Source organism: Leptodactylus fuscus, chromosome 7 (assembly GCF_031893055.1).
Source record: "Leptodactylus fuscus isolate aLepFus1 chromosome 7, aLepFus1.hap2, whole genome shotgun sequence".
Lineage (NCBI taxonomy): Eukaryota > Metazoa > Chordata > Amphibia > Anura > Leptodactylidae > Leptodactylus > Leptodactylus fuscus.
In genome coordinates this window covers 32,887,973-32,901,249 of record NC_134271.1, presented here as the reverse complement: position 1 = coordinate 32,901,249, position 13,277 = coordinate 32,887,973, and the positions used below count along the sequence as shown (strand labels likewise).

The following is a 13,277-nucleotide window of genomic DNA, read 5'->3' as shown; positions in this document are numbered from 1 at the left end:
CTCCCCCAGTGCTGCAAAAGAACTCATTTGCATACAGACAAAAACTGGGATTCCTTTTTTTTTTTTTTTATGTAGATTGTGAGCCCCACATAGAGCTCACAATGTACATTTTTCCCTATCAGTATGTCTTTTTTGGAATATGGGATGGAAATCCATGCAAACACGGGGAGAACATACAAACTCCTTGCAGATGGTTTTATGCCCTTGGCGGGCATTTTTTTCTAGTTAACACGTCGGAATAGCCTTTAGAAAGGCTATTCGTCTCCTACCTTTGGAAGTGCTCTCCGCCGCGCCGTTCGTTCAAAATACCGGTTTGTACCGGTATGCTAATTAGTTCTCTCGCAGCGATGGGGGCGTCCCCATTGCAGCTCGAAAACCGACCACAGCGCCGCCTCTATGGTCTTGGGTATCCTCCCCTTCCTTCTTCAGAATCCAGTACGCTCTGTTCGGCGAAGATTGCCGAACGTACTGCGCATGCGCGAAATTGCAGTCCCAGCCATAGTGCGGGCACTGCAATTTCACGCAGTACGTTCGGCAATCTTCGCCGAACAGAGCGTACTGCGCAGGCGTCCGACAGGACTATGAAGAAGCAAGGGGAGGATACCCAAGACCATAGAGGCGGCGCTGCGGTTGGTTTTCGAGCTGCAATGGGGACGCCCCCATCGCTGCGAGAGAACTAATTAGCATACCGTACAAACCGGTATTTTGAACGAACGGCGCAGCGGAGAGCACTTCCAAAGGTAGGAGACGAATAGCCTTTCTAAAGGCTATTCCGACGTGTTAACTAGAAAAAAGTGTGTTTTAGTGGTAGAATCCCTTTAAAGCTATTCCTACATGTGATAGAGAACAAAAAAATGTGATTTTAATGATAGAACTTATTTTAAAGGGATTCTATTAGTTAGCAAAACAAACTGAATGCTTTAGGTTTCTAACATAACTCCCCAAAAAGCAGTGAAATACTTGACATCCTCATGGTGACAGATACTGTATCATGTTATTAGGTGCAAGTCACATACTACAATTGGCAATATTTTTTTCAAGTTTTTGTCATCTCCTTTCAAGGATCCCTCAGTAGCTCAAATTTACATTTCCACACAGACTTTCAAAACAGCTCTTTATTTAGGGAAAAAAAAAAAACTAACAAAAGTTAGCTTAGATCACTTCATACAAGCAAGATAACAGTTTCTGAATAGATTTACAGCACAGATTACTTTCCCTTCTTGCCAATACATTTACTATGGTAGAAAAAAAAAATACATGAAATATGAAATCCTAAAAAGAGCTTACAAAAAGTACAACTAAGGTGTATTTAAATATTCTATACATAAAACCCGAAATCCTTTTCACATAACTGATGTGGTGATGTTTCAGACTGGTCTGGGATTTCCAATTATCAGGAAAAAAAATCCCCTAAAAGGCGTCTATTAGGCTAAGGCCCCACGGGCTGTAATCGCGGCGCTACGGAACGAACCCGCAGCGAAGAACACATTGCGGTTCTTTCCACAGCGCTTTTAAGAGAAAGTTCACTTTCTCTTAACATTATATCTACGGGAAAGCCGCCGGCGTTTCCATAGATATAAATGACAAGCTGCGATTTGCAAAGCCGCAACGGCTTTGCAAATCGCAGTGTGTCCGCACTGCATTTTTTTTCCGCAAAGTGGGCATGGGATTCGCATGAATTCCATCCCCTTTACTTGCACTGTACAACGCCGCGATTGCAAATCGCAGAGTTTACGTCCCATGGGGCCCCGGCCTTAGGCTGTAAAGCAAGCAAAAGACAAACCTGTTCAGCTGGCAAAGGCCTTGGCGTGGCCAATAGCCACGCAATTCTGCTAGTAGGTGTGAGCTGTCACATATGGCACAGTGAGTAGGTGTCGTGTTAGTTTGTTACACTACCCTGACCTCAACTTAAGCAGAACAGTCACCATAAAATTTGTAGGATATAGTGACTAAAGCTGAAGAGCTTTTTATTACTTGTTTGTATTCTGTAAGCGGATGTGTGGTGTTTGGAAGCCAATATCTCAGGATACCACGATTTTTCAGAAAATATCTAATTTGATTTAATTCCTGGATTTAACACAGCTAATCCAATGACATTTTTATTTTTAATGAGGATTGATCTATTCTTAATCTAAAGAGATGTTACGAATATATACCCCTATGGATATTTCAGTAGGTTTACCATTTTGTACAAATAATTGAGTTGCGAATTTTTGAAGTCCAGCCAAAAACGTTTTAATGCAAACACGAATGGAGATCACGAAGAAGCTCGGAACTATCTTACCTAAAATGAAGAAAAATAAAATAAAAGGTAGAAAATGTGCAGTTTTTGCATGATTTTCATAATTTTTTTTCTTCAAGTACACATCCCTATCAGTGAGAAAACCCTCCCCATTCTACTCCTACCTTCCATTCTACCACAAAAACGCTGTTTTTTTCAGCTTTAGACGTCAGAATAGCCTTTAGAAAGGCTATTCGTCTCTTACCTTTAGACGTGGATTCCGCCACGCCGTTCCTTAGAAATACCAGTTTTTACTGGTATGCAAATGAGTTCTCCGCAGCAATGAGGGCAGGCCCCAACACTCAAACGCGATGGTGGTGTCCCCACTGCTGCCCGAGACCCTCTCTCCAGTGACTCCTTTTTCACTTGCATTCTCCCCTTCTGTCGTCTTCCTTCTTCGTCAGCTCTGACGCCTGTGCAGTCTTGCCTAGCGGCCTTAAAAATATGGCCGTCGGCCGGCATGCGCGGTCGGCTCTACCAGTGTCTCGCTGGAAGAGCCGATTGCGCAGGCGTCAGAGCTGACGAAGAAGGGAAACGACAGAGAAGGGGAGGATGCAGGTGAAGAAGGCGTCGCTGGAGAGAAGGTCTCGGGCAGCAGTGGGGATGCCACCATCGCCGTTTGAGTGCTGGGGCTCGCCCTCATTGCTGCAGAGAACTCATTAGCATACCGGTAAAAACCGGTATTTCTAAGGAACAGCACGGCAGAAAGCACGCCTAAAGGTAAGAGACGAATAGCCTTTCTAAAGGCTATTCTGACGTCTAAAGCAGAAAAAAACTGTTTTAGTGGTAGAATCCCTTTAAGTGTTTATGTGAGAGCACGCAGACAGGCTGCAGATAACCCAAACAGTCCACCAGTAGAGGGCATCATTTGTTCTGGTGGCAAACACAAGCAGCACCCATAGTATTCTTGTTGAACACCCTGACCCAGATGTCACCCTCATTACATAAACTGATCTAGGCCGAGATGAGTAACAGTTAACAGCAGAAAATGTTGAACACTACTTTTTTTGGGAAGGGGGGGGGGGGGGGAATTAGATAGAAGTCATACGTCTTTGGCACTTAATGCATGGTCACAACTTTTGATTGTCCTGTACAAGAGTCTACAAGTGTTTGTTATTTTCCTCTCCAAGTGTATGGCACAATGCAGAACAATTATCCCTCCTTACTGAAACAACTTAGAATCACTTACCTGCAAATTTACATCTGCAAAGTGAACTGAATATTAACATTAAATATTCTTCTAACTGTTCTAAATATAATACAAGTGTTGCTCATAGGGAAGCAGTGAATGACGAGACGTATAAGTCTATAGACAAGGACAAAGGGAAGTTTCTTTTTAGCGCGTGTGGTCATTAGAATTTCTTGGAACAACCAGAACTACATTAAGGAAAACAGTGTCAAACTATAGAAAATAGAGATGGCGGAATTAACCAATATAAATTATCACGTGGGGGAAAAGTTATATAAAAAAACCTCACCTCCTCAGCTTAGTAATACCGCGATCGTTCAGCGTAGGTATTCCGCATGTATCGTGGGGTATCGTAGAGAGTGTTACGCAGAGTAGGGGCTAATCTCCGTTCAGATACATATTCATCCACAGCGGCGGCTGCAGCAGGCCGACGAATTGGGCTTCGCTCTCGTGCGTAATAGCTGGGAAGTGGAGGAGGTGGTGGTAACAGATGCCTCTCGTATGGAGAGGTCTCCAGCCGTTTTCTGTGCGACAGCGCGGACATTGATGGAGGGGGAATAGGAGGCAGCCGACGATCCATATAGGCATCATATGATGAGGGACGTATACGATAGCGATGGTAATAGTCAATGAGGTTGCGGCGTTCCCGCTCATAATACATACGCTCGGCGTAGGCAGCAGCCGCCGCACTGCGCATAGGGACGTATGGATCCGCGAAAGGGTCATGACCGTAGGGCGACGCTAGATCCATCTCCTGAGCCATTTGGTCTAATGGGCACATTCCGGACCAGTGGCCATCCTTCCCGCAACGATAGCATCGACTTCGGTCTCCCATCCCCGGAGTGACTCGTAGACGACTCGTAGAGAGCTGAACGTGCATCCGTTTGCCTTCAAGAGAGCAACAACAACCAACAAGGGTTGGACATGAGAAGTCAGGACAGATCCCTTACCCCAGTACCAATATGACCAACTACAATGTTCTAACACAAACCCACTTTAATGTATATATGGATATAAAATTTAAATAGATTTACATTGGGGATGGGGGGTGAATGTACAGTCCCTAAAGATAATCCCTTATCCAATTGAACCCCTTGAAATTTATTACGATCTTTACGCAGTAGGAAATTTGATTCTTGGCAAATAAAAAAAAAAGTTACATTTACTAGTGCAATGGCAAAGGAATAAAGACCCCAAACGCCGAGACATCCGGTAATTTTAAGCTACGTGCACACAAATGTGTACGTGCCCATACACAGGTTGATGCATATATTCCGCGTTATCTGCACGACAATTTTGCTCGTTTTTGCCGACGTATTGCATGCAGAGATTATTGGCTGCGGATTTTACAATCCACATGGGTGTCATTTCCGTGCTGAAAAACACTTGCAATGTACTCGACACCTTGAAATTATTTACTTTGATAGTACGGAGACGCATGCAGTGTGCCTCAGAAACGTGGCTGCTAAATGCGAAGCGCTATCATCGACTGCACCCGGCATAGTTTCCACTGGGAAGATTTATCAACAAAAAACGTAAGCCGCTGACACAAGGCAAATAGTGGCGCCTGTCATACATGTTAAGAACATAAACCACACAGTACACACTTACGGGACGCTCCTCTACGAAATAGCACTGCCGGCTTCTTCACTATTCCATGCATGTAATGCTGGACAGAGGCCGATATAGCCTGGAGTCACACAAATACAATACATTCATAGTATGGCTGTACAAACAATTTGCAGCTGCAGTACGGTCCATATAAAGTGGCTGTATTAAGGCTGTGTGAATACAGCCTTACAATGACTGTGCTCTACATAGAGTAGACTGGATCACACGTTGTATTTGTAACACGCTTTAGGATACACACACTAATATATCGGATATAAAACCCCACAGACCTCAACAGAAAAACTCGTTTCCGGTCTCCTTGGATTTGTCCGGCACTGATGCAAGCGCAGAGTTACTCACCAAAGAGAAAAAACTTCTTCAATTCTTCTCTGGGTGCAGAAGCAGCAGTTTAAGAAACTAGATTTGTCACAACTTAAAAAAATAAATTCAAGCAAGTGGTGTAAAGTACATGAAAGAGCTTTTATAGTTATGTCAATAGTTTAAGGGGTTTGAGTGATCAAGGCAGCCCCAATACTTATATTGGCTGTACGCTGCTGGGGCACACAGATGTTTAAAAAAGGGTTAATGGCTTGGCTCTCTTATTTTCTGCAGCCCATTCTTCATCCATGGTTATTGGCCTCATTTTCCAACTCATTCACTCACATGCAGTTTGTGCTAAGGCGACCATCTACAGTGGCTGTCACCTGACATAAAACAGACCAATGTGAGGAATGGGAGAGCGGTGTGGGAGGATACATGTGGTACTTTTATATGCCAAATCCTTAGAGAGCCTTCATACGTAGCAGATTTTGTGATAAAGTTCTGCAACTGAAAATCTGTTGAATTGGGTTGCTTTGGTAGCAAGCACATGAATTTCTGCAAGCCTCAGACAGACGAATTGGTCAGACAATACAATAAAATCTGCAGCACGTGAAGACAACCTTAGGCTTAGTTCACATGGTGTTAACGCGCAGGCTTTCTGACACGTATCCGAATGTGAGCGCTCAAAACAGATCCCATTCATTTCAATGTGTCGGCGTACGGGCGCTACACACTGAAATCAATGGGAGGCTTTTAGCCTTCACACGGAGTAACGCTCCGCGCATTTAGCCACAAGTTACACGTGTAAAAATACACGTATAAAATGTGGTAAGCCACTGAGTTCAATGGCTTTTTTTCTTTTTTTTCGTTTAACGCCCGTAATTTTGCGGGCGCAAAATTACGCACGTTATACGCCCGTAAGCCGACCCATTGAAATGAATGGGATCTGTTTTGAGCGCTCACATTCTGACACGTGTATACATGATAGAATGCGCCTTAACTCCGTGTGAACTAAGCCTAACTCTTCCAAAAGACAAGTGCATCTAGTGGGGTCTGATGTGACACATTAGACAAGAGCCATCCTACATATATGCCGAGTATTTGAGTTGGAATTTCTGTAAGGTAACACTATAAATACATAATATATAAAATTAAAGGGGCACTCCATTCAATTTCATTATTTAATACTGCTGCTGAGGGGCCTTTAAACAATCCATTACTTACCTCTCTCCATCTGAACACAGGCTGATGTCATCAGAGACGTCCCATTTGTGCAGCCAATGATAGGCCTCAGTGGTCACCTCCTCACAAACCACATGTGACGTGCAGTATGTGAAGTGACCGCTGAGGCCTGTGATTGGCTTCATCAGTCACACACATATGGGAGGACCTCTATACAGATGAGCAGAGCTGCTGGCACCTGCAATAGAGGTCTGGGGAGCAAGGACTAAAATTTTGCCATGTTTAAAGAGGACCCATCATGTCCTCAGGCACATGTGGTTTTATATACCACTAGAAAGCCGACAGTGCACTGAATTCAATGAATTGTCAGCTTTCCCCCAGGACCGTTACCGATCTCTGCTCAATGTCAGAAGGGCGTTCCTGACAGTCTAGCTGGGCTGTGAGGAACGCGTCTCCTACCCCCCCAAATGTACTTGTCTATCAGCTAGTACTGGGAGACATTCCTCACAGTTTAGAATGATCGCTAGGCGGTAAGCAACAGCCCCTCTGACAGAGATCGGTAATGGCACAGATATCTCCAAACCGGCAGTGCGATGAATTCAACACACTATCAGCTTTCTAGCGGTATATAAAACCGCACGTGCCTGAGGACATGAGAGGTCCTCTTTAAAGGCCTTTCAGCAGCAGTATTAAATAAGAGTATGAGATTAAATAGCCCTTTAAAGATTTACCCACCTTTCCAGAGACCACTCTTTATTGTGGCTTAAAAATGGATGGAAAATATTAACAGTGAATGTGAATGAGGCCAACACTAACTATTCCTAGATGAACCCACTCATATATTTCACCTTTAAATTCATGGTTGTTTAGATTTCTGATGGCTTCAAGGGCCTCCTCTGCTTTCTCCATGTGAACAAAGGCGAAATCCTTCACAATATCACATTCCAAGACGGTTCCATATTGCTCAAATTTTTTCCGTAACTCATCACTGGTACAGTCGGGGCTTATGCTACTGACATGAAGCTTGGTTGAAGCTTTTGCTTTGCCCCTGCTGTGCTCCACATTAATGCAGACATTATGTAACTTATATTGGTTCAGGTTTGCAACTGCCTCATCCGCGGCCTTTTTGTCTTCCATATGGACGAAGCCATAATTTGTAATGATGTCACACTCTGTGACTTTTCCGTACTGCTCAAACAACGTCTTCAGCTCTGCTGGTGTTGCCTCAGATGGAATGTTACCGACAAAAAGTTTCACCATGTTTCAATCTTGACAACCTTCACACAAAAGAGAAAAGGAACAGTCACTTACACAGAATGTCACATAATGAATAGAAAATACACCGCACAGAAGGTGGAGGCAGGAGGGAGAGTATGGTACAAGATAAGAGTATATTCACACAGAAAAAAATCTTCAGGAATTAGGAAACTAAGTAGCCATATCCTGTGTGCTGAGGGACCAGGAGGAAGAAACCAGAAAAAAATGGAATGAGAGCAGTGGGGGCTCAAAATGGTGGCCATAACTTACTTTATATCACTATAAGAATTTATTTTAACCTATAAGAGGATCCCTCATCTTATGCGCCACTTGAAATACCAACTCAATGACTCAGAGATGTGTCCCCAATTCCTCTATCCAATGTGTCTTTGAATATGTTGGCATATAAGAAAGGTAAAAGAAAGACTTAATAAAGGATGTGATTCTGGATCAAAATGTAACGCACTTTTATTAAAATGGTTTAGGTTTGAAAAGAGGAGGGATTGGTGTTTTCATACAGTGAATAAGGAAGGGGGGTGGGGTGGAGGGGTTGTTTTTCCTCACAACACATCTGCACACTGCTCCAATGGTTAAAGAGGACCTTTCACCTCCTGGGGCACATGCGGTGTAATACATCGCTAGAAAGCCGATTCAGCGCACTCTTCGGGTTTCACGATATTTGCCCCAAGTAAAGAACTATCGGTGCCAGTATCATAGCTCTTCACCGTCTGACTGGCGCTTCTGACTGTCAGTCAGGAACGCCATTCCTCACAGCAGCACCTACAGCGCTGTACAGTGAGAACGGGGAGGAACGCCTCCTGTATTTGCAGGTCAGTGGTCCGAAATATCACGCTCACTTGCGCCTTTCTAGTGTGGCGTTCACACTTGCGCCGCTGTCTGCCCATCGGGATTCCAGGAAAAAAACAGCTTGAAGCCGGTTTGCTGACGGTCACATTAAAACCCCATTCATTTTAATGAGTTTTTAAAGCAAACCGCTGGTATCCGTATGCAGCGTTTCCACTGTGAAACCGGTTTTTTTTTTTTTTGCACGGACACAACGTTGGCGATGCAGGACTTTGATGCCATGTGCAAAGGATTATACAGTGATAAAACTAACCGGCCAGCACATAGCAAAACCTTGTATGAAAACACAGGCGAAGAACAAACTCCTGAAACTAGCCACTAATAGGGGATACATATATTTAGGGTTGGTGGGTCCCAAAGTACGAGGGTCTACTACATGGTCTATGGGAGCCCCCACAAAAGTAACTAAACAAAAAAGTGCCACAAATATGCCCAGAGTGGCCAAGCCCCGCCGCCAGCAGATGTGCAGCCGCCCCTCCTAGCACGCCATTACACGTACAGCTCATACACAGGAGCTTCCAGTCACCATAACGAGCCCGGCCTCCACCTGAGCCGCACAGCGCCGTTATCTACAAGGGCGGACAGCGCTCCCGCCATTAGTAAGCTCCGGGTAACTCACCGAATCCCTTCACACGCGAACAACACAAGATGGCAACCACCGATGCTGTTAACTAGAGCGGTGAAAGAGAGGGGCGGGGCCTGACCGTGGCCGCGGGTTGTTGGTCTAAGCTGTGCGGCTCCTCTGATTGGTCAGTTCCTCGTCGGCGTCCAATGGCTGGCGTCATAAACGGGAAGTATCTCGTTACCCGGCAACCCTAGCGCGCTCATTTCCTCATATACAACCGCAAATAATGCTGCGGCCATTTTGTTATTCATTAGAGAGAAGCGTCACCTATTAGGCGCAGCCATAGCCTCACATTACACGGATCCGTAGCCATGACGTGTGTGACTTCTGGATGCGGCCTAGTAGTGTGGTGACTTGTTGCTAGCGTACATTATGTATCCTGACTGAGGCGCAGTCACAGCCATGTGCTTAGCGCCCAACTTTCTAAGAACGGAAAGAGGGACAAAATGTGCGGCAAATGTAGCCCCGCCCTCTTTTAGATTAACCCCGCCCATTGTCTCATTTTTCCTTTTTTTGTGTGTCCCCCCCAGTACAATCCTCCTATAGTCACCCGTACATTATACAGTATGTGCTCACATTATAATGTTCCCTTACAACTGCCCCACAGTATTACGTTCCTCTCCTAGAAGGGGACATTACACCGTAGGGGTAGCTGGAGGTGACCTTCATACTACTTACATCTCCTATTAAGAGTCTGAAGAAGATATTATACCGAAAAGCGTTTTCCTCTACCTCCTTGTGTGAATAAAATAAGCAATATTCTACAGCACAACCCAAGTGTGACGTTCATTTCTTCAGGTGTACTACGGGTTGGGACCCTACGTCCACACATGAAGTATCTCCTACTATTACAATGGGGGCAACTACAGGCAGACAGATCCCCCTCCAGCTACTCCCACGGTTTAATGTTTCCCTCCAGTTGTCTCCAGTTTAATGTCCCCTTTAATATCCCCCAGTTTGTGTCCCCCTTCTACCCCGTTTCATGTTCCCCCAGGGGTGAACCTACCTTTTTTGCCGCTGGAGGCGGACGACAGAAAGTCGCCCCCCCGGGAGGAGGGGATGGAGCGAAGGGGGGTGTGGCGGAGCGGCGTTAGCAGGCAGGGAGAGGACCTGCTCTCTGCCTGAGCGTGAGGGGAGGCCGCTGGAGCAGTGCTGCGTCCACAGGGCCTCCCCAATCCACCGCTCGCTTCCCGTGCCGGGCTGCCGAGACGGTGACGCTAAGCCAGTCCAGGACAGCTTGTCCTAGACTGGCTTAGGTAAGCAAAAATGTTCTGGACATGTTCTGTACCCCTGACCCCTTAGGGATGAACTGGTGGTCAATGAGGTTGGACTATGGACTTTCTGTCTTTCAGATACACCCACCATCTGAGGGAAAGACAGTAGACTTCAATCCCATACCTTGAGAACTTCTTTTTGTTGGAGACAGAGGAGCCATAAAGCCCAAGGACCTTCATCTGTAGCTGCTGCCATCAGTCCTAAGTCTTTTATAACTGTCTGGATAGATATTAGATGAGGAACAGTGAGAAACTTTGTGGCTGTAATTATTCTTCCCTTTCTGGCTGCAGGAAAGGAATCTGACATTAGGTTGGAATTGAGTATGAAGTCAAGAAACTTTTTTCGAGTTGCTAGAATAATGGCAATGTCTCCAATGTATAAACAAATCTAACCATTGGAGATGGCGTTGAAAATTCTCCTCTGACAGAGCCCCACATATGCGTGCATAGCCTTTAAAAAGGCTATTCAGGCACCGTAAAAGTTAAATTAAACTACCCCCCCGTTTGAAAATAACTTAAAAAAGAATGTTCTCTACTTACGGAACGTGCACCCTGGGCGGGCATTCAGGGTGTGTCTTCATCTTCTTCCCCGCCTCTTCTTCATCTGATATCCTCCAGTCCCATCTTCCTCCGGCGCTTGCTCGCGGACACTGTTAAAAAAAAATAGCCCGGGCGCATGCGCAGTAGCCGTAGTAGAGGCCGCGTGCTACTGCGCATGCGCCCGGGCTATTTTTTTATCAGTGTCCGCGAGCAAGCGCCGGAGGAGGACGGGACCCGAAGACGTCAGAGGAAGAAGAGGCGGGGAAGAAGAAGACGGCGCACCCTGAATGCCCGCCCAGGGTGCATGTTCCGTAAGTAGAGAACATTCTTTTTTAAGTTATTATTTTAAAACGGGGGGGGGGGGTAGTTTAATTTAACTTTTACGGTGCCTGAATAGCCTTTTTAAAGGCTATGCACGCATATGTGGGGCTCTGTCAGCATGATTTTGCTGATAGAGCCCCTTTAATGAACCAATCGTCGAAATAGGAGACTGATATTTTCAGAGTAGCAGATAGAAGAGACAGCCTCCTCCTGCAACTTGAAGGAGGAGGAAGGATGGTGTCAAAAATCTTGTTTTTCGTTTTTGGTTTTTTTTTTGGCCTAATTGGCACCACTGGTATTCTGTCCTGAGCCTCTGTTCTGGTACCTAGCTTGCCTCTGGTAATGGGACCTAGGTTGCCAAAAAGCCTGAGGGCTTCTACTTCTTCTGCCCTGTCTATGCCTGCCCTGGAAGGACTGAGGACTTGACCATCTCACTACCAAAGAGCTTACCAGGCTCAAAGGGCAAGGAACAAATATTATATGTAGCTATATTATCTGTCCGTCAGGGCTTGAGCCACAGCTGTCTGTGGGCATCGCTGGAAAGAGCCATGGGTTTTGCAGCCAATTTAACTTGTTAGCAGGAGATATCAGTAATACAATCAGCCGCTAGAGAGATAGAACGCATAAATGATAACAAATCATCCACGGTTACTCCAGAGTCAATATACTTTCCCTATTGAATCAAGTTGGACCTGAGTTTGGAAGCTACTTCACTAGTAGCTATGCCAACAGAACACTGGTATACTCCATCTCTTTCATAGAATCCTCTATGTATTCCTCAACCCAGATGACCACATCACAAATGGAAGGTATTTTTTAGAAGGATTTCCCTGACACTGGTGACATCTATTGTAGTCGTACCAAAGGAATATCGCAATTTCTACTAGACAGATGTTTTTGTCTTAGAATTTGACCTTCTTAAATTACCAATTTATCAAGCTGCAAGGAAAAAAAAAAAATAGCAAAAACAACCTTGAGTAGAAAAAAAGTGGGAAGGAAGAAGTTCTCTGCCATGACAAATAAGCAGGAACACCAGCGACCCTCTGTCTGCTCAAAGAGGAAGTAAAGCTGTGCATGCCCAGTGCGCTGTTGTAGTTCTATGAGCTACTGCGCAAACTGGGCATGCTCAGTACGCTCCTTCGTTTGGAAATCTAAGATGACGCACAGAGCATGCACAGTACACTTGTCTGCACCCCAAAGCGGCTGAGCATACTGCACACGTGTAGGATTTCAACATAGGCAGACTTCATAGCGGCACTGAGATGCTAGTGATGCCACTAGCATGAAGACTCTTCAGTCAGCGATGAAGTGGTTGTGCTCTCTCTGAAGATGCTGCAGCTAAAGAGGAAAAGTAACTTTATTCCAAATGTACAGTACATGCTGCATCTTGACAATAAGTACCGATAGAATCCCCGCCTCCCAGAGACATACAGCTGTGACTAAAACTAAACCATACTCATTTTTAGTAAATCCACAACATGGCACAGAAAAAAAACATAAAAACAAAACACACCATCACGTCTGGGTTGCCCATATCTCCAGCTTCCATTTCTTCAGTGCAGGACTTCAGTTTGCTGCTATAGCCAACACAGAGTTGTTGTTTTTTTTAAAAAAAAAAACATATAGGCCTATGTGTAAGTACATAAGCAAATTGCATCCTGTGTGATGGAAGCTGTAAGGAAAATTTCAGAGAAATACTATACCTATACAAGACTTCTCCTGAGTTGCACCACTGCTCTGGAATGCTTTACCCCAGACAATGAGATTAACTCCCAATTTCTACAGCTTCAAGCGCAAACTAAAGACACATCT

The 13,277-nt window shown here is 45.0% G+C and overlaps 1 protein-coding gene across 1 annotated transcript; it reads right to left on the bottom strand.

Moving 5' to 3' along the window:
- Nucleotides 1–1,116: 1,116 nt before the first annotated feature.
- On the bottom strand, nt 1,117–9,427 carry RBM4B (RNA binding motif protein 4B). Its single transcript, XM_075281575.1, has 4 exons — nt 9,325–9,427; nt 7,433–7,861; nt 3,760–4,358; nt 1,117–2,284 (listed from the first exon to the last, which is right to left on the bottom strand). The coding sequence occupies exons 2-3, from the start codon at nt 7,842–7,844 to the stop codon at nt 3,769–3,771; spliced, it is 1,002 nt and encodes a 333-aa protein (XP_075137676.1). The 5' UTR covers nt 7,845–7,861; nt 9,325–9,427; the 3' UTR covers nt 1,117–2,284; nt 3,760–3,768.
- Nucleotides 9,428–13,277: the final 3,850 nt, after the last annotated feature.